Here is a 21,133-nt window from a genome sequence, read left to right as displayed (position 1 = left end):
GCAGGCGCCCTCAGCATTACCTCCTCGCCCGCAGCACAACACGCAGTGCGGGGAGGGCCGGGCCTGCGGCCGCGCGGGGCCTGCTGCTCGGCCCGGCCTGTTGTGGGCGGCGGCGCCCGGGCGGGCGGGACAGCGGCGCTCCCGGCGACGGGCGCGGCGTGCTGAGCTGCGCGGCCCGGCGCTCCGGCGGGGCTCCGCAACGGCGCCGTTCCGAACGGACGCTGCCTCTGCTGCATTCGTTGGGGAGGGAAACGGAAAGCAACGAACGAGCCGAGCGGGCCGTGCCCGGCGCCTCTCTTCTCCTCCGCCGGCTTCTCTCCTCCTGCTCTGCTCCGCTTTCCTCTGCTCTGCTCTCCCGTCATGCGCTCGGTTTTCCTCAGCCGTCGGGATATTGAGCGTGGAGCTTACTGCGTGTTGTGCTGCGGGCGAGGAGGTAATGCTGAGGGCGCCTGCACCGTCGGCGGTTGCACAGATGGATTTCCCGGGGGGTGCTCGGGGAGATCCTTGGTGTTGCGTTTCTGGTTCTGATGGCTGCTGCCGGACGGTCCTAATAGGTTTTCCTGTCCTTCCTCAGGTATGGCCTCACAGCTGCAGGTGTTTTCCCCTCCGTCAGTATCCTCGAGTGCCTTCTGCAGTGCCAAGAAACTGAAAGTGGAGCCCTCTGTCTGGGATGTTTCAGGACAGAGCAGTAGTGACAAGTATTATACCCACAGCAAAAACCTCCCAGCAGCTCAAGGGCAAACAAGCTCTTCTCATCAGGTAGCCAACTTCAGTGTCCCTGCGTACGACCAGAACCTCCTTCTCCCTGCTCCTTCGGTTGAGCACATTGTGGTTACAGCAGCTGACAGCACGGGCAGCAGTGCGACAGCATCCTTTCAGAACAGCCAAACCCTAACACATAGGACCAACCTTTCTTTACTGGAACCATACCAAAAATGTGGATTAAAAAGGAAAAGTGAAGAGGTAGACAGCAACGGTAGTGTGCAGATAATTGAGGAACATCCACCTCTCATGCTGCAAAACAGACCTGCGGTGGGTGCTGCGGCCACGACCACCACGGTAACCACAAAGAGCAGCAGTTCCAGTGGAGAAGGGGATTATCAGCTGGTCCAGCATGAGATCCTGTGCTCTATGACAAACAGCTATGAGGTCTTGGAATTCCTGGGCCGTGGGACGTTTGGGCAGGTGGCAAAGTGCTGGAAGCGTAGCACGAAGGAGATCGTGGCCATCAAAATCCTGAAGAACCATCCTTCCTACGCCAGGCAGGGCCAGATAGAGGTGAGCATCCTCTCTCGCCTGAGCAGTGAGAATGCAGATGAATACAACTTCGTTCGCTCCTACGAATGCTTTCAACACAAGAATCATACATGCCTTGTATTTGAGATGCTAGAACAGAACTTATATGATTTCTTAAAACAAAACAAATTCAGCCCGTTGCCCCTGAAATACATCCGGCCAATTCTACAGCAAGTGGCTACTGCCCTGATGAAGTTAAAGAGCTTGGGTCTGATACATGCTGATTTGAAGCCGGAAAACATTATGTTGGTGGATCCTGCGCGCCAGCCGTACAGAGTGAAGGTGATAGACTTTGGTTCAGCCAGCCACGTATCCAAAGCTGTGTGCTCCACGTACCTGCAGTCGCGCTATTACAGGTGAGTAGTGACACTGCTTGCTTTCAGGATGCTGCTCTGGCACGGGAAAGCTGATCTGATAGGGTGCCAGGGACTGGCTTCTGCAAATGCTTGATCTGCTGTTACGGTTAGGGGCCAGGGGAAGGAAATAATCATGTTCACCTTTCTGCCTGTTTCCTGGAGATTTGTGAAACTTGTGTGTAGAAAAATGGAACTTCTGCTTTGTGAACGTGGCGTAGCATGCAGTGCCTTCCTTTTAGCCCAGATTAATGCAGTGAGTTGGCTAATTCTGTCACCAGTTTGTGGTGCTGTGAGACCTGTAGTTCTTTTTAAATGGGGGTGAGATGGATCTGTGCTTCCCTTGGTGAGTTGTGTAAATGTCTTCTGCTTTACTGCTAAGAATTAAAAAGAAAAGAAATCCTATTTTATGGGCATTTTATGAGTTTGTTAACTCAGAAATGGGGTAGGTAAAGCAAGCTGTACTTCTCTTGACTATTCCTCAAGCTTGGTTCTATCAATAAGAGCAATAGACTTCAATTAGCAGATGCACCTCTGCCATCAGAGGGACGTGAGCAGGTCTGTGCTGTGTGTGAGGGGTTGCTGTGTGTGAGCTCGCTTGACACTAAACACAGCCAGTATCTGGTCCTTCCAGCTGGGACAGACAGGGCTGGGACACCCCACCCTGCCTTGCCCCCGTTTGATGTCTTTCCCAAGCTTCCCTTTCAGGCCCTCTCTTGTTGTGGGCTTGTTCTTTTTGTTCCTCTTGCTCCCTCTGCTTTGTATTCTGCTTCTTGCACCCAGTACCATCTTTCTGTGCTGTCTTTCTGTCCTTCTCTTAATGCTTTCCTAATGATCTTCATTTAGCTTGTTGGCACCGATTTTTTCAATTCCAAAGTACTTATTTTTTGTAACTGCAATTGTCTTTTGTGCACTATGACTCTGTTAAAGTGCTCACTTTCTAAAATGCATTATTAATTTTGTTGTTGTTGCGTTGACCACTGATCGGGTCTGCGCTCACTTGCAACAGATGCGGGCAGAGCAGCCTGGGGAGGCTCACAGTGCTTTCTACTTGTGATATCACGCACGCAAAAGCCAGATTGGCTGAGACAAAAGTAGCAAGGGCTGATAAGGATCTTGAAGGGGCTGCTGGGAGGGAAGCTGGCTGCTCGTCTTTGTGTGCAGAGCTGAGCTCAGAGCAGCTTCCGCCCCCTGAGAGCAGTGACTGACGCTGCCAGGAGGGTGAGAACCTTGAGACTGTCTGCTCAACTGAAGTTAAGAACGCTGTGATGTGGAAATCTAATATTTAGATTGATATGTAATTAGCTTGATGGTGTTGCTTACTAAAATCCATGTTCCAGGAACTTAGGCAGATGGTGCAGAAGCCACTTGATTGTCAGAGAACTGGATCGCTTCAAACAAGTCACATTAAATTCGTGTTCAGTGAGTTCTAAGTTTGATTTTTTTCAGTGCTGTCTTTAATAAAACAATACAGGCCAATTCTTCATTTGGTTCTCTGTCAGCCATTAAGAATAAACTTGAAATGTTCTGTGTGCTTTGATTTTATCTCCCGTTACTGGACTGAGTTTCCTGTAGAGAACTCTGAAGCAGCCAACTCAGATGCCATAAGATAAATTTTCTGATGCATATATATGCCCTGAGGGGAAAAACATTCTTTTATTAATTATGCTCACTGCTACTGAGCAGTAATCCATCTTCATTCGAATGAGGCTTTGAGTTCTGAATAGGTCAGGAGGGAAAAACACCTCTGTGCATTAAGGAGCCACTGCTTTAACTTTCAGCTGATTGTTAAACGTGTGCTCCTCAGCTTGGGCTTCAGCTGTTCAGCAGTGAGATGGGGATGCTCTGCTGTACTGCCTTCACAGAGAGACTTGGCTGAACTGTTTGGTGCTTTAGCTCATACCTAGCAGTACTTGCTCATGCTGCTGTCTTGTTTTGAAGCCCTAATGCCTGTTTTCATTGAATTCTTAACTTGCAGTTGGGGTGCAGTACTGGGTTTGTCAGGGCAACGCTGTCAAGTTGGGGTTCTTTCTACAGGCATTCCTTCTGCTTCCATGGTGTTTCCCAGTCAGGAGGGGCAGTTTTCCTGCCATGCCATGGTAGACTTGGAGTGCTGGGAGGAATTCTTTGGCTCCCACACGTGGCACGGACTCGCAGCACGACAGCTCTGGCACTCAAACTTCTGTGCAGTGACTTCTGTGCAGTCCTTGAGCTCGGTGTCTACTTTTAGGCCATGAGGAGGTGGCACTTTGCATCGAGGGAGCTGCCAGAGCTGATGACTGCGTGCTCCTTCCTTCTTCTTGGGGCTGGTTCCTGTTCCTGTTCCTGTCCCAGCTGTGCTGGCTCAGGAAGCAGCAGTGTGTGCTGCCAGTTTGAACTTTCTCTGCTTGCCGGTGCAGCTCCCAGCAGCGATGTGTTGTCATTCACCCCATTGCTGGCTGCAGTTGTATCATCTTCGTGTTACTGCTGTTCTTCACGAGGGGCAGGGCTGAAGGCCCACCTGTAAACATGGCACCTTCTGAAATGCTCAAACCAAGCCTTGGATTTTTCTGCTGCTGCTTTGAATCTCCTTTCAAGAGTCCCCAGGCAGATTTGCTAACTTTGGCAGTCAGAGCAGACTTGACAAGCACATGTGTAAAGAAAGAATGTTTGATTTCTTATTTCAAAGAGCTTGAGGCAGTAAAGCTCACTTTAATCTTTGACAGGCCAGCTATGAAAGTGACCTGTGCCTGTTGTCCTGTTTCAACTCACATCTCATAATGCCACTAATTATAGCAGTGTGCAAGAAGATGATAGAGATTCATTTGCCAGCTCTGTCCTTGAATTGGAATGAAGTTGAATGGCTTGTGAGGAGTTCATTTAAGTCCCAGGGAATAAAAAGCATAGAATTTAACTTACTGTCGTTTTGATACTGAAGTTTCAGTCTACCTCAGTGTGTTGTTGAAGACAAACAAAAAACATCCAGGCCTCATTGCCACCATTTCTGTTGGCATCAGCATGATTTTTTTCCATGTGTTTGAGAAGGCTCAGCATATTCTGCGTGTTCCACCAGCCAATATTTTACTTTGGGCATTCCAAACCGAGGAAACTTATGCATGAAGTTTTTGTTACGTGAAGCTTCAAGTCCAATCTGAATTGGATTCCTGCATTAAGTAGGAGAATCTGGAGGGTCAAAACTAGTAGACTGATGACACGTTGTGTTTTGCACTGCACTCACTGTGCTTGTGGAGGTGAAAGCACTACAGAAATGGAGTCCCCCTTAGCACCTGTTTGTCTGTACAGAGCTGCATCTAGCCTCACCTCATTCTTTTACAGTGAAAGCTTTAGCAGGAGATTCAGAATTGAAATGTCAGATATTTGTCACGTTGACACAATCATATTTTCACATAATAAAAGAACTGCCTTGCTTAAAGCTGAACAGCAGGGTTTAGGTATGACCTCACTGCAGTCAATAGCCAGTCCAGTCATCTGCCTTTTTCAGAGGCTCTGTGCCTGGGCAGCTGGGATGAGTGCTGTATTTTGGAGACTGTCTCATGATAATTGTGTACAGTCACCTCAACCAAAAGCTGTATCTGTGTCCCTGCAGCTCAGAGGGTGGTTAATTGGAGAGTCTCTTCTGTTGTGTGCAGACTGCTGGGAGGTGTGCTTGGGTTGTACACTTGAGGAAGGTGTTTGATCTGTTGACACCTGTCTGTTATGCAGACCATTTCAGAATTCTGTAGAAAGATCAGAATTGGTTTCAGAAGGATTTTTTTTTTACCCTAGACTCTAAAATATGGAACAATATAAGGAATGGCCTGCTAGCCTTAGGACGTGCTACCAAAGTCACATCCAGAAAACCACTAGCTGCAGTTGAAGACCTTCCTGTCTTTGCAATTGTTGGTTATGCGTGAAGAAGAGCAAGGTTTTAATGTTTGTACTTTGCAGAGTAAATTCCCATACCGACTCACGTGGTTCTTGCAGCACTTGGGTTCTGTGCTGCATGCAAATACATGACCAGAATTTCGCCTAACAGAAAAGCATGGGTTTGTTTCAGAGCTGTGTGTAGGTGAGGAGTTGTACCAAAGCATCGTTTTGTGTTCTGAGTTGGTCCCAGAAGGAAATCTCCCTAAAATTCCAAATTGCTGCACCTGTTCAGGGCAATCCAGGCTGATGCGTTTTGCTTTAGGGGTGGTTCAGTGCACAGAAACCTGTAGCTCAACCTTGCAGAGAAGTCAGAATATCCAGCTGTGTTCTTCTGATCCCTTTTAAACTCGAAACTCTGCAAACCCTACATGAAAGCCAGGTGCCTCCCTGTAGGGCTTCTTTTTCTGGGTTTGCAGATGTGATTCTTTTCCACATGCAGGCAGCTGGGCGCCTGGGTGGGGAGACCTGCAAAGAAAGGTCTGAGCATCCTGTGCCAGAACTTCACTTCCAAGCTCTGTTAGGGAAGGCTGTATGCAGTCCCTGGGATGCCTCTGTTGTGTGTTATAAAACCAGTTACTAAAGGAGTCACTTTGTCTCACAGTTACATGAAGTTGGAGGGCACCTGGCAATAAAACAAAACCAGCCATGCTAAGTGATAAAAAGGACGCCAGAGGAAACATCTGCTTTAACGTGAATCTCTTAATTTCACATGGATTTACTCAGATGAAGGAGCATTCTCCAGAGAAATTATTAAAGGGCTGTGTTTTCTGAAAATTTTAACCCTCTTTTCCCCCCTCTTCCTTTTGTTTTCAACAGGGCTCCTGAGATCATCCTGGGTTTACCGTTCTGCGAAGCTATTGACATGTGGTCGCTGGGCTGTGTGATAGCTGAGCTGTTTCTGGGCTGGCCTCTGTATCCAGGAGCCTCTGAATACGATCAGGTGAGTGCATGGGGAGTGTGGGGATGTTCAGATGAAGCCACAGTGATCTGTGTCCAGACCCTCTGAACCCAACTGATCCTGCATTCAAATTTTATCCAAAATGAATCACTGTCGTCAGAATTTTCTTGCTGTTGGTCTGCTGTCCTTGGGCAGGAGAGCACAGCTCTGCATTTTACCAGATGTACTCATCCAGGATAGAGTCAGTTGACAGTTCACCCCCTGTCTGTTCTTCCAAACCCAAAAGCTGTTGAAGTACATTCCTGTCAAAACAAAAGGTGTGTGCTCTGTAATTTCACCATGAAAGCAGTTTTTCCACTTGGAGACAAAGCAAGAGTGCCACTCCTGTCCTGTCAGCACCTACAGCAGCCCTTATTTCTAATGCAAAATGTGGGCCCACGTTGTCTCTGCAGTACAAGGGCAAGGGACTGAAAAGGCATTTTGCACTAATTATTTCTTTCTGTGGATTCTTAGCATTACCTGGTCTCCTCAGTTGCCTATAAAAGGGCAAAAAGTCTGTACAGGGGTTTTTTTGAGACTGACTTTTCCACTGTGGTTTTTGTTGGTGATGTCTTGTGACAGCACTTGGTTTAGTTTTCCTTATGTGACAGAGCACTTAAAAGTAAGCTTTCAAACTTAGTAAGTTTTTGGTATGGGCTAGGAAGCTAGCACTGTGAATTTCCAAAGGAAACCCAGTGGTACCTTAATGAGCAGAATGAGTTAGAAAATGACTGCGACGCATCGGGGTGGTTTCCTTGCACTGTGAGTTTTGTGTAATTCTGAGAACCTTATCTGGCCATGTAGGGGGGTGGGAGGAGGTGCTTTTTCCATTGCTTAATAGCAGGATTTTGCAGTCCTTTGCGAGGTGTGACTTCATGTGGTTGGTTCTGATATCTGAATTGCCCTTGAAAAATAGAGGTGGTTTGCTTGTATTTTTTCTGAGGTTCCACAGCAGCAAATGAAAACTCAGGCAGAACTTCTGCAGGGACCTCTTAGGAATGAGTTCACAGCTTGGGATGGGTTTTACAATCATTGTTTAAACATTCTTTGCTTATAAGGAAGAGATAAGTCTCATAGGCCAGCAGATCACTTAGCTGAGCTACTGTGTGGATACCAAAGATAGCTGCCTGCAGATACCTCAGATTCACACTGGCATACATGGAAAGTGAATATCTGGCACACAGGCTGTAACCATCAGTTATCACTGCACAGTATTCAGCTGCTCTGACACAGTGGAGGAAGAGGAGTTTTGCAAAGAAGACAAGAGGCTTGCTAAAAAAGCTACGTATGAAATCTGAACAAAGCCTGCTTACCTTGACACTGTGCTCCCAGCCCTTGTTTTTATAAATCAGAATACTACTTCTTTTCTTGAAACTTTCAAATAGGCTCCTTGTGGGGAGCAGTCGTGACAGAGGTGATGTCACATTTCTCACTGTACTCCTGAAGAGCAAATATCATTAGCAGTCATGTGGCACTTAGAATACTTGAAGAAACGTGCTGTGCTTTCCAACAGTGTGCTGTTTTCTTTCCTTTGGAGCACGCCTTTGGGCCTGGTCTCTCTCTGCCTTGTGTCTTACTGATGCTATCGCAGCTGGTCAGGTGCATCTTCCAGATTTCTTATGTTTTTGCTACACGTTAAATGCATTAAATGCTTTTGAGGCTGCAGCTGATTGGATTAGAGGTTTGGGCTTGCTTTCTTCTTTAATGAGAGCTTTGTCGTGACGTTGTTGTGTGCTCCCAGTGCAGGCGGCCAGTTAAAGCCGTGTTGCTTGGACACTGCTAACAGCAGTGACTGTTGGTGGTACTTTATCCCTAAAAGCTCACAGTCTGCTCACATGTAGAAGGCAAAGAAGATTTTCATGAGCCAATGTTTATACAAAAAATTTTGGCAGATAATGTGACTGAGCAAGTTAAATATCCTTAGAAATACTTGAGTCTCTTTAATGTCAGTTATCTGGGCATTTTTATTTGCAGGTTGCTTCCTAATAACTGTGAACAAAGCTGGTTGATAAGTGCTACGTTAAGCATCAGCTAACTACATTGAGAGTCCTGATTCTTATTATTTTCTTTCCTAGATTCGTTATATTTCACAAACTCAAGGCCTTCCAGCGGAGTATCTTCTCAGTGCAGGAACGAAAACAAGCAGGTTTTTTAACAGAGATCCAAATTTGGGATATCCACTGTGGAGGCTAAAGGTTTGTCTGTCTTCTTAATGCTCGATTCTGTTTTGTTCACTGAGGACAGGCTATAAATGGACACCTGGTTTGCTAAGATTGGATTGAAGTGCCATTCAAATATCACTGATTTGTGTATTGCACTCCAGAAATTGTGCAGACCTCCTAGTACTCATCTAACAATAGCAGCTATGAATGATAGCACCAGCAAAGAGTGGGTGTTGAAGTAACTGAGGTAATGGTTGCTTATTATGGTCTGCTCAGTCTTGGAAGCATGTCATCTTGTTGTCATCTCCTGACAGTATGGAGTGAAGTGGGGAGCTTTTCATGATGGTGATTCTCAGCTGAACAGAGGTTGGTTTGTGTTCTGGCAGAGGACAGGAAGGAGTCAGATGTACGTTTGATTTACCTCTAAGCTGAGCTGCAAAAGGAGGGAATTTTGTCTTTCTTTGTAAAAGGGAGGTTGAAAAACAGTCTTTTCCTAAATCAGAGCTCTTCTGTTCCTTTTACATTGGTACTACCTAAGAAAGCCTTGAAGGGAACTGATCCAGTTGTTAATTCAGCTTTGGCAGTGAGTAATGAGTGGTATTTCCAGTTTCAGAGGGATGAGAACCCGTGACTGCTTGTGTTTGGCATGCTAGCATATGATTTATACTGAAGCAGTCAGAAGATGACCTGGCTCAACGCTTATCATGTTGCTTTTTCTTTTTTTAATATCTCAGTTTCTCAAAACTCCATTTGTATTAACAAATGCTTTGTTTTCTAGACCCCAGAAGAACACGAGTTGGAGACAGGAATAAAATCAAAAGAAGCAAGGAAATATATATTCAACTGTTTGGATGATATGGCACAGGTACACAGAAATACTGAAACACACAGACAACTCACTTCAAGTACATACATCACTGGTGTCTTTAAAATGAGCCTCCTGAACCAGGACAGTCTTCTTTCACGTATTATTGAGGACACTGATATAGGTTTGCCATGGTGCCAATTTGCATCGGAAATCACTGTATTAAAGGCTGTGAAAATGTTAATTATGAAGCAGTTAGAGATTTCCTGTTCTTGCTTAGGCTTTGATCTGGTGGATGCAACAAGTGTGCTCAGCCTGCATTGCTAGGAACAGCTGAGCTGCAGTCAAGTAACAGGAAAGTTAAGCACCTGCAGGTGTCTGTAGGATTAGGGCTCTTGGTGAGCCTTGTAAATCTGAGAGAGCGTGTTGACTGGAACCACAGCTTGTTCCATTTTCCCGTTCTGTTTTCAGAATTCATAAGAGGGAATATCTGAGTGTTTTTAATAATACGAGGCCTTGCATCTTAAACACATTGGTCTCCATTTTCTATTGATTTTGTAGCTATTATCATCACTGTGCATCTGTGCAGAGAATGTAGAATCTCACTGTTCAGTTTTGCTAGCCTCTTACAGCCCTGCTTGCTGTCTATTGAGCAGACCAACTTCATGTTGAGATGAGAATGCTTGTGTAAGTTTGACTTCCTTCTTTAGAGCAATGGAAAAGTTAAATGCTAGTGCCACAGCACCTAAAGCTAAGCTGGCTAAGAGACAGAAACGGTTTGTAAATATTTGTGCTTGATACGAGGTTGGTGAATCGTTAAGCAGTAATGAATGTAATGTTTGCATACCACTCTAATTTTGTTTTCAAGGTGAATATGTCCACAGACTTAGAAGGGACCGACATGTTGGCAGAGAAGGCTGACCGAAGGGAGTATATTGATTTGTTGAAGAAAATGTTGACTATTGATGCAGATAAGAGAATTACTCCGCTGAAGACTTTGAACCATCCATTCGTTACAATGACCCATCTTCTGGATTTCCCACACAGTAATCAGTAAGTTTCCTTGGATTTCTTGTTTTCTTTCAGGAAGGCAGAGTAGCAACACAGAGAAGCACATTTCTACTTTATGTCAGTACTGTTTTCTGCATTTTCTGGCTGATTTGAAAACAGCAAAGGCTGGAAGGAAAGACGTGTTCCTAAGCTTCCTTTTCATGTTTTATTACCTTCTTGGTTTTTTTAAATACCTCCCCACAGCCCGCAGTCCCCAAAGCAGCAACAAAAAAGCAGGAAAAAAAAAGTACCTAAACGTAAAAGCTTATGCATAACCTCAGAAATGCAGTGTCTCTGTTGAGTTGCATTGTACCTATTCTCATATCTTCCTTCTGTCTTCTCTTTCAGTGTGAAATCCTGCTTTCAGAACATGGAGATTTGCAAGCGAAGAGTTAATATGTATGATACAGTGAATCAGATTAAGAGCCCATTCACGACTCACGTTGCTCCTAATACAAGCACAAATCTGACAATGAGCTTTAACAACCAGCTCAATACAGTACACAACCAGGTATAGCATCTGCTAGCTGTTTTGTTCTAATTGAAGAGCTTGAGCAGTCTCATTTTAAGCCCTCTGTCCTTTGTTGCAAAGCAGTGTGTTTAAATCACATTCTGGAATTTGTAGTCTTGTCTTGAAGTCTTATTTTCCATAACTTAGGCCAGGGCAGTCTCTTTTTCACCTAATCACATTGGCCTGTCAGTTCAGCAACATAAGTAAAGTTGGTGCAGCTCGTGTTTTTTCTTGTGTTATCTTGGGCTTTTTACCTAAAACCTTTTCCTGGTGCTTGATGCACAGTCTAGTCTTGACAGTTCCTGTTTTATAACAAGTACAGTTGATAAATCTGTAATACTTTTGTTTTCTAGGCCAGTGTATTAGCTTCTAATTCTACTGCTGCTGCTACTCTTTCCCTGGCAAACTCGGACGTCTCCTTGCTGAACTATCAGTCTGCTCTCTATCCATCATCTGCAGCACCAGTTGCAGGTGTGGCACAACAGAGTGTCTCCTTGCAGCCTGGAACCACCCAGATCTGCACGCAGACTGACCCATTCCAGCAGACATTCATTGTTTGTCCCCCTGCTTTCCAAAGTAAGCAGAAAAAACAACCCCTTTGTGTATGGTGCTGTGGTTTCACCTAGGTTAAAATGAGAAATTGTGATTGGTGTCACGTTGAGAAGGTGCAGAAGAGTGCTGTGTGCGTGTCACATCAGAGCAAAGAGCAGAATCAGGTCAGACATGGGTAGACAGTTTGGTTCTCTTCCAGGTGAGCTTGTGCAGGTGGCACTACCTTGCCTGCCTCAGTTGCAGCCTTCATCTGGTTGCTCAACCAGTTTTTCCCTCCCAGCTGAACACAACAGCATTCCTCAGAAAGCATTGGACACAGTCAGACTTCTCTGAAAATAAGAAAATGCCTCACTGTGTTTTTTTATACCAGGAGTGAATATCTGCTTAAGTCAGTTCACAATCACTGGTGCCATTGTGTAGTTTGCTAACAGATGAACCGTCACAAACTGCAATAAGTGAAGTTAGCACAAGCTCTGTTAAAACTGAAAGTTCTTAATTTCTTTTTATACCTGGGTTGTGCTAGTCTGGAGTGTTTATGGGATGGGAACTGGTGGTGTAGCAAAAGTAGATGTGTGTGTGGATTGCTGGTTTCTGAGCACAAGGCTGAAGAATTGGACAGAGCTTTTGAGAGCTGGTTGTCCATTGTTGTCCTTGAGCAATGGGGGCTGCAGGAATATTTACTCCAGCTGGTGTTTTAGTAGTAGGATTTTGTCAAAGGAAACAGTTTTTCTTCATCTGACCCTGTATTCTTTTACCTGGTAGGAACTTGAGAAGAATGAACAGATGTAAGTAAACCATCTTAGCTGTGATTTATTCTTGTCCTCCACAGCTGGACTTCAGGCAACTACCAAGCATTCCGGGTTCCCAGTCAGGATGGAGAATGCTGTCCCAATTGTACCACAAGCACCTGCAGCACAGCCACTGCAGATCCAATCTGGAGTTCTCACACAGGTAAAAAAAGATAAAATAACAACAGGAATTCCTGAGTTAACTGTATTTCCTATCACTGTCCAGGAGAGCCTGACGTACCTTCTGGTGCTTGAGGTGAATGCTGGGAGGTTCTCAGCACACTCCAAGAGGTTTAAATGCAGATCACTTCTAAGACAGTGGTTTCTTGTTTTGTTTTTTTCTGGAATGTTTAAAGACTGTGTTATGTCACAGGCCTCCCTGGTCTGAGGAGTTTGGTTTAACAGCAGGAATCAGTGAGTACTTTCTAGCTGTTAAAAAAAAAAGGCTGCCTTTTTACAACCTTACAGCTATCTGTAGTGCACATTTTTGTCTACACTTCAAAAATAAGGCAGCACATTTTAGAAGAAATCTGTTCTGCCAGAATTGAGATCCCAGAAAGCAGAAGTAGCAGTGAAGATTTTTCATGTTAAATTTCATCTTTAAATGAAATCGTATGAATTCTCCATTAGTTTCATTGTTAGTGAATTGATCTGTAGCAGTGACATCCTTATTTCTGTTTGCAATTTAAACAGCATGCAGTGTCAGAACTCACAGAGCATTCTAGAAATTGATGTTATAAATGTCAGTAATGTGTCATAAATGAAAATTTTTATTTCAAAAAAAATATTTCATATATACGAATATATATATTTCATATTCATATACAATGAGGATATACAGTGATTCCTGAGTATTATTCACTGAAAAATTGTCACTGCCTTTAAAATTGAGCACAGTCCTTTTTATCTGTATGGTTTAAGCTTCTGCTGATGTTAACACATACTGTATTCGTTTTGCTGTCCAGGAAGTGTGTCGTACTGCTGACCTGCTTGCAGAGAAGCAATTTTAGAGTATTCAGTCCAAGTAATTTTGGTGGCATTCTGTGATCTCTGATTTGTTTGGCAGAATTGTGCAGGTGACAGTATCCAAAAAGCAGAATATATTTGAAGGAAGCCCATCCTGAATTCAAACCTCAGTTTTCTTGAGAAGGCAAACTGTAAACTGAGAATCTGATTTTGTTAGATATTTTAGGGACTGATATTGGTAGTTTCTTGACAGTTTCATCACAAATAACTTTGCTCCTTAATAATACAAAAGACCTTTGGTGCCTTTTAATAAATGCCTTGTTTTTTTTTCCAAGAGTGCTGTATGTGAATGTGGAAGCTGTATCCTGTTGGGGTGCAGTTTGTTATGGCTTAGGATGTAAAAGCAGTGCGCTGTGCTCTCTGGGACCTGGTAATATATAACAGTAGCTGAACGCTATCTTATATTTACTTCTCAACCGTGTCATGGGAGAGATGCTGCTCCCCAGTTCCCTGCTCCTCGTGTTCCCCTCAGGGATGTGTAATTGCTTAGAGGAACCTGCCCAGGGGGTCACAGTGCTGGTTTCACTGCACCCACTGCAATGCTGGAACTCGAGCACCATAAAATACAGTGAGGTGAAAGCCTGTCTAGCCCTATTGCTGAACCCCCTTACCTGCCTCGGTACGTTTGTTTCACTCACTGCCTGATCTACATTTCAGGGAAGCTGTACACCACTAATGGTAGCAACTCTTCATCCTCAAGTAGCCACCATCACTCCGCAGTATGCGGTCCCCTTTACTCTGAACTGCGCAGCCGGCCGGCCAGCGCTAGTAGAACAGACGGCTGCAGTACTGGTAATTGCCTCCCTTGATTGTGTTCACTAACTGAGTTTTTGTTTTAACTTAGACTTGCAGAGGGCATGGAAGCATGTGCCATCTTGTGGCTGTGTTCTCGCTACATCTTAATGTCTTGTTGTTTTCCTCCCCAACATTGCTGAAGCACTGTCTGACTCTGATGTTTAGTGTGGCTCTGTAAAGAATCCAGATCCATTGACTATTACTCTTTACTGGCCTAGAATTACAAAGCTCTTCTAAGCTAGCCTGTAGAAGAGCTACGATTGTTCCTGTTCTTTGCTTACTATCCTATCTTTGCCTTTTGATTGCTGAATACAAAGGAATCAGTCTTTAGCTCGATTCTGCTACAGGTACCTGGATGGCCAGAACTTGAACTACCTGGCAAGTTAGCTGCCTGCTTTGTCTGGACACCTGTAAAGCTGCTTTGTGTGTAGAAATGTGTCAGGTCATTAAGCACAGGCTAAAACCTCTAATGACAGCCAATTCTGTAGCATACTGCTTTAGGAGTCCATTTCTCTTAATCTCTGTTTGCCCTTGACAACAACAACGTTCTGGCCTTTTGTTATTCATAGCCAACCACAGGTAGCTTGCTTCATCCAAATCAAGATGCTGTTCTTCACAGATACTTTCAGTTCATACGTATTTCTTGGTTGAAATTAAAGGTGAGCTGTATCAAAAATGCCACTAGATAGCGCTTAGGCTGTTTGGAACAACTGCAAAAAAATGGCGGGGGAAGAAAACACACCTTTAGGAAATGCTTGTTTTCAAAATTGTCCTCTTTGTACCGATTTGGCACCTGCACCACAACAACTTTGCAAGTGCCACAGAGAAGTCATTGTCAAACTCCAGAATCAGATCAGTGAAGCTTACGAAAACATTGCGGTGCACTGAAGTGCTGGTATCCTCACATGTCCTTCAAAGCACATTCCATTTCTTCTGTGAACCATGTCGTTTCTTGTGGCTTTAGAGTGGTAGTTTGAGTGTCATTTTCTTCCAAGGCCTCTCCCAAAGTGGAACTTGCTCAGGCCATACGTGTGTGGAAATGAAATCCTGCTCGTTTGAGTTCTGAAGCGAGCGAAGTGCTCCCTGTCTCGGAGGAGGGGAAAGGCAGGAGGAGGGGTTCTCCTGGGTCCCAGCTCTGAGCTGACAGCTCCAGGGATGCATCTCCTTTCCTCCTCTTGCGTTTTGATTGCCGAAAGGCTGCGCTCTAGGCTCTGAAAACAGCAAGGGGTGACTGTAGCAGAGCTTGGGACACAAGTGAGAATTAGTGACGTTTTCAAAAGCGGACGTTTGATTCAACAGCAGGCAAATTAGATCTGCTCTCCTGTGCGTGTGCGGCGGGGTTGCAGCTCAGCTCCCCCACACAGCAGCGGGAGTCAGAGCCGGCTCCGAGCTGCCAGCCTGGATTCTGAGCTTCCCCGGAGAACTTGCCGTTCCTGTTGGGATTCTGGGAGCCTTTGGCGTGATTTTGCTCACCTTTAGTGCTTCCAACACTTCTCCCTGCTGCTTCCCCTCAGTTTGCATTAGCCATTTGCTAAGCTTTGCGTATTTTTGTCCTTCCTCTGTCAAAACAGTTCGTCGCTTGGAAGGCCCGGTTTCTGCCTCTCATTGGGAATTATATATCTTGCTGTATTAAACTCTCTGCTTTGTCTTGTGCAGGTGTTGGCTTTTGGAAAGACGCATGGTGTGACTTTTAACATATTTCTCTTTATTTGTTTTTTTTAATATTATTGTTATTCCGCTTGTTTTGGCAGAGGTTTTCGCAGTTCTCTGCTTTAAAGGCTTCTTGTTTGGAACCAGTATTTGTAACACGTGGATCTGTTACTTGCAGAAATACTTTGTGCAGCATTTTTACAGTTCAATGTGCAATGAAGAAGCAGTTTCAAAACCTTGGAGTGTTGTACTGCAGAATTTAGGTCATTGTTGGCTTTTTTTTTCCAGAAAATTCTGCATTTTGTCAATTTGGGCAGGAACATTGATAGTACCAATGAATGAAAAGCAGCTTCCTGTACCTGCCAAATCACTGAATGTTTTTCTCACTGTGGCTTTTCTTTACTACTTTAGTTGAGGAGGGATAAATATCCACGATAGCTCTATCTCAGCTGTGAGATAGCTATCATAGCATGAGCCCTGTAATCCAGACAGACAGAAAGAACCAAACTGCCTTTGTAGTTTGGAATCTTTCAGCAGAGCAGTGTGCAGAAACCTTCATGCAAAGTAGTCCAAAACACTCACAATGCATCCAGCAATACAGTACCTGGCTGCATTCTGCAGTACGGCATCTCACTTCTCCCCAGTGGCACTTGGGCTACGAAAGGTTAGCACAGTGTCAGGAGAAGCTTGCTTCTCTTTTTTTTGTACTGAGATCTTTTGAGAAAGTGCAATGATGTGCCCTTATCTCTGCAAGTTAACAATCTGCCTAAGTGCATTTATTGCTTGGAACAGCTCTCTCTGTCTCTTTAGGAACTGAAATCTAGTGAAGCTGTGTATCTGTTTGTTGTTTTGCAGCAGGCCTGGCCTGGGGGAACCCAGCAGATACTGCTTCCTTCCACCTGGCAGCAGCTCCCAGGGGTTGCCTTGCACAATTCTGTTCAGCCAGCAGCTGTGATTCCAGAGACCATTGGCAGCAGCCAGCAATTGGCCGACTGGAGGTAGGGACTACGCGGGGTTCAGTCCCATGTGCTGCCCTGCACAGGATTTCTCCCTCCCCTTGAAAATCATGGAGGGGCTCAGTGCAGCTGTGCCTGCGCTGCAGTTCCTGCAGTGTTATCATGGGGTTTGGGTCTTTTTGTGTTTTTTTCCTGCCCCAGGAATGCACATTCCCATGGAAATCAGTACAGCACCCTCATGCAACAGCCATCGTTACTGACCAACCACGTGACGTTGGCTGCAGCGCAGCCTCTGAATGTTGGAGTTGCTCATGTTGTTAGGCAGCAGCAAAGCAGCAATGTTCCAGCAAAGAAGAACAAGCAGCCAGCACCAAGCACAGCCAAGTAAGGCTTCCAGCAGTGTAGGGACTGTGGGTGTGTTGTGCAGGTTGCTTTTGTGGTGTGAAAAACTGTTCTTGCCATCACAGAATTACTGTCTGTGTAACTTTTTAATGTGCTACAGTTGCTTTTAAATATGTCTTGGATAAAGTGATCTAAGTTTCAGTGAGAGTGCAAGGACTGTGGTTGACCAAGTGCTTTACTGTATGGGTCAGTGAGACTTCGTGCATTCAGAGTGTGTTGGTGCCATAGCATAGAACTGGCAGAACTGGCAGCTGACTGACAAGGGATGGCACAGAAGAATCAGTCCTGATCAGAGCATTCCTGAGTGCATTGGTCCCTTCTGGGACGCATTGCATGGTGCTTTCCTGTATGAGTGTCTGCACTGAGATTCTCCTTGGGTTTTTCTTTTTGCACTGCGCTCCATCCTGCTGGAGGCTGACTGTTGTTAATGCTGGTGCTGGTTTGTTCTGGCCTGCTGACACACAGCTGAATACTGCTTTGCTTTTCCTTCAGATCCAGCTCCACTCTAGAAACTGTGCCCACTCAAGTTTACTCTCTCATTGGGAGCAGTCCTCTGCGTTCCACCTCCTCCTCCTCCAATGTGCTCGTCCCAGTGCAGGAGCAGCACCAGCCCATTGTGATCCCAGACACTCCAAGCCCTCCCGTCAGCGTCATCACCATTCGCAGTGACACTGATGAGGAAGAGGACAGCAAATACAAACCTGCCAGGTAGGAAGTTCATTTAGGCAATTAGTACTGATAGGTCCTGAGCTGAGCCCAAGCATCAGGAAGTGCAGAGAACAAAACCCCAGCTCAGCTAAGAGCCGCTGCGTAAGACAGAAAATGCTGCATCATGTTCACTGTGCTGTTTGTCTCTCTAATTAACCATATCACATGTGACTAGGAGGAGGGCATGAGATCTGAAGGGGAGATGTCTTGTGGGAAAAGCTAGAATGTTTCCTGTTTGTCTTTTTTCCCTGCAGTTTGGGTATGAAGCAGAGATCCAATGTCATCAGCTACGTTACTGTTAATGACTCCCCTGATTCCGACTCCTCCCTGAACAGCCCCTATGCCACAGACCCACTTTCTTCTCTCAGGAGTACAGGTGGTGCCCTGGAGCTGCCAAGCAGAGGAGCAGCTGACAGCTCCAACTCTCGGACTATCATTGTGCCACCACTGAAAACACAGCTCAATGACTGCATTGTAGCCACCCAAGCTTCAGGTAGATATGCTCTCATAGCTCACTGTGCTCAGTGGTTTTTGCCAGGGCTTAGATGTTGGGCTTGGATGCTGTCTCATTCCTGACAGCTTCGTCCTCACAGTTTTTAACTGTCTGCTTTACATGTGATGTTCTGAGCATGCAAGCCTCGGTCTGTTTTTAGTGTCACTGATACATTTACCTTTCATGTATATTTGGCTGCATTCATTTAGAAAGGTCTTTTCTTGTACAGTTGAATTTTAAGTTGTAATTGAAGAAATTGCTCTGTTGCAAAAGTAGGAGCTGTGTTCCGCATAGTTGGCATAGTGCATGCATGCAGCATGAGAAGGAAGAAGGGATTAAACTGATGAAATCTTTCAGGCATCCTGAGCAGCACCAGTAAGACCAAGCCTGTGGCCTCTGTGAGCGGGCAGTCATCAGGATGCTGTATAACACCAACTGGGTACCGACCGCACCGCGTGGTAACAAACGGTGTGCAGCCTCTCAATCTCAGCCAGGTAAGCACTGTGTGACCTTTCCTGGCCATCATCTGTCCTGCTGGGACCTGGTGTTAGTGGAGAGGCTCTGGCTGAACCTCTCGTTGCTCCCCGAGGTTACTTGTTGACTTTTTTTCCTTCTTCTCCCTGCAGAACCAGCAAACGACAGTGCTGGCCTCACAGGAGAGAAGCGGAAATGCAGTCCCACGTAGGCAGCAAGCTTATGTGGCACCCCTCACATCAACTATTTCTCAGGCTCCCTACACGTTCCAACACAGCAGCCCAGTGCATCCCCACCTGGCGGCGGCGACTGCGAACGCACACCTGTCCAGCCAGCCCCATATGTACACTTATGCTCCAACTACTGCTGCAACGCTGGGCTCCACCACCTCCATCGCCCATCTCTTCTCCCCTCAGGGCTCCTCACGGCACACCCAGTACGCTGCCCACCCCAGCACACTCGTCCACCAGGTCCCTGTGAGTGTTGGTCCGAGTCTGCTGACTTCTGCAAATGTTCCACCTGCCCAGTACCAACACCAGTTTGCTCCCCAGTCCTATATTGGTGCTTCCAGAGGATCTGCTATTTACACTGGATATCCGCTGAGCCCTACAAAGATCAACCAGTACTCATACTTATAGTTCTTGGTAGAGCAATTCCTGTCCTGCAGCAGGCTGGAGCGATTGGAGAAAGATTTCAGGTGAATCTTTACCTGGTAATGACTGCCTGGTTTTTGTTTCTCCCTTCTCTGGTTGTATGTTGTTCAGAAATGTCTCTGGTGAGTTCAGTCACTAACCGAGCAGCATGCTTTGTTACCAGTGCAAGGGTCACTAATTAAGTTTTTAAAATTTTCCTTACTTTTTATGGATGCTTTTAAAAATTCATGGTCACTTTTATTTAAAATCGTTCTGTTGTGCTAATGGAAAGAGGAGGGAAGATCAGCGTCTCGGAAGCAGATCCTGATGATTTTTTTAACTTGTGTAATTTAAGCAAGAAGATCAGCAGATAATTTTTCAGCAGCTTGCACAGATCCATATTGCCACTAAAAATGTAATGCACATTTATCTCTTGGTCTTGCCAGGGCAGTTCTAACATCCAGCTGAGTGTTTTAACTTTTGTTCCCCATTTCACTTTAACAACTTGCTGGTTTTGAGGAGCCATTGCATCTCTCTGCGTTTCTGTCTGAGGTTTTGTTTACATCTCTGCTTTGTTGGAGATGCTGGGAGGGGCAGCTGCCTTGTCCCACGTCGTGTATTCAGGAACCAACAAGAACTCAACAAGAGCCCTGGAATCTCTTTTGTTTTCCTGCAAATCCTTTGTTTCCGTAACACAGCTGAATTATTGTCGCAGTCATTGGGGAATCCCTTGAGGCTTTTCAAACAGATTTTGAGGTCGTGCTGTGTAACACAGCTCAGCACCTGGACGAGGATGCCGTAACGTTCAGTTGGGAATGAATTGTGCCACACTGCTCTCACATCTGCATTCTGCAGCGTTCGGTGCTGGCCCCAAAACAGGGCTGGATGCCTCCACAGAAGCGCAGGGCTTTTTGGTTCTGGTTTTTTTGGGTTTTGTTTTTTTCCTTCATATTTTTCTTTCCGTGATTCGTTTGTGAGGGAGTCAAACAGTTTGAAATACAACGAAACATCACTGTATTGGTGTGTACAGCTTTTTATACTCCTGTGACCATATCCTCCTGGATATGCCAACAGCTTCCTTAAAGCGCTCTTACGAAGACTTGTATGCAGTACGTGCATGGAGGAATTGCAAAAACAAGAAGAGAAAAAAAAAAAGAGGAAAAAAAAGAAAAGAAGAAAAAAAAAATCCAGATTTTAAAGTTTATTACTGAATTTAAAACTATTTTAGAAGTTTTGTATTGGTGGTGTTTTAATATTTTACAGAAAAATGAAATATGTACATATTGATTAGAAAAATATAACAAGCAAAACTTCCTGCTAACCCCAAACGTTCTGTCTTTGTAATCAAGATGTGTAGTGATGATACTTGAACTCTGTACTTAGTGTTTGTCTGATTCTTAAAACGTCCCTGGGGATGGAGTTTGATGTATCCTTTGTATTTAAACCAAAATGAATGGATTCGTGTCGGAATGTATGTGATATAATGCAATGGTTAGAGCTCATCACTGTAGCACTGAGAGAGGAGTAGAGCTTCACGAGAGACAAGGATACTTTCTGATTTGTTTTGCACAGGTATGTGTGATGAAGAGTTGTTTGGTGTGTCCCCTTATTGTAGTGCCTTAAATGATGATGTAGTG

General features: G+C 45.1%; 1 protein-coding gene across 4 annotated transcripts; it reads left to right on the top strand.

Moving 5' to 3' along the window:
• Nucleotides 1-574: 574 nt before the first annotated feature.
• Nucleotides 575-20,513, top strand: HIPK1 (homeodomain interacting protein kinase 1). Of its 4 annotated transcripts, none has more exons than XM_042833591.1 (15): nucleotides 575-1,652; nucleotides 6,372-6,495; nucleotides 8,568-8,687; nucleotides 9,433-9,519; nucleotides 10,328-10,512; nucleotides 10,858-11,020; nucleotides 11,374-11,596; nucleotides 12,402-12,523; nucleotides 14,044-14,178; nucleotides 16,690-16,829; nucleotides 16,989-17,171; nucleotides 17,682-17,897; nucleotides 18,152-18,390; nucleotides 18,748-18,884; nucleotides 19,017-20,513. In XM_042833591.1, the coding sequence occupies exons 1-15, from the start codon at nucleotides 577-579 to the stop codon at nucleotides 19,500-19,502; spliced, it is 3,636 nt and encodes a 1,211-aa protein (XP_042689525.1). In that variant the 5' UTR covers nucleotides 575-576; the 3' UTR covers nucleotides 19,503-20,513. The 4 variants fall into 4 exon arrangements, with proteins under 4 accessions (XP_042689525.1, XP_042689526.1, XP_042689524.1 ...); XM_042833592.1 differs by having other exon boundaries at nucleotides 16,687-16,829; nucleotides 18,266-18,390; XM_042833590.1 differs by having other exon boundaries at nucleotides 16,687-16,829.
• Nucleotides 20,514-21,133: the final 620 nt, after the last annotated feature.

The sequence above is a fragment of the Centrocercus urophasianus genome, unplaced genomic scaffold, assembly GCF_019232065.1.
Source record: "Centrocercus urophasianus isolate 14NV4802_14NV808 unplaced genomic scaffold, USGS_Curo_1.0 seq_42, whole genome shotgun sequence".
Lineage (NCBI taxonomy): Eukaryota > Metazoa > Chordata > Aves > Galliformes > Phasianidae > Centrocercus > Centrocercus urophasianus.
This window is presented reverse-complemented; position numbering and strand designations above follow the sequence as displayed.

Bases quoted from the DNA above. Each gene is read 5' to 3' on its own strand.
- HIPK1 (XM_042833590.1), top strand. From the start codon at position 577: ATGGCCTCACAGCTGCAGGTGTTTTCCCCTCCGTCAGTATCCTCGAGT. The intron at 17,172-17,681 runs GTAAGGCTTCCA...CTTTTCCTTCAG, and splicing joins CCAGCACCAAGCACAGCCAA to ATCCAGCTCCACTCTAGAAA. The intron at 17,898-18,151 runs GTAGGAAGTTCA...TTTTCCCTGCAG, and splicing joins AGCAAATACAAACCTGCCAG to TTTGGGTATGAAGCAGAGAT.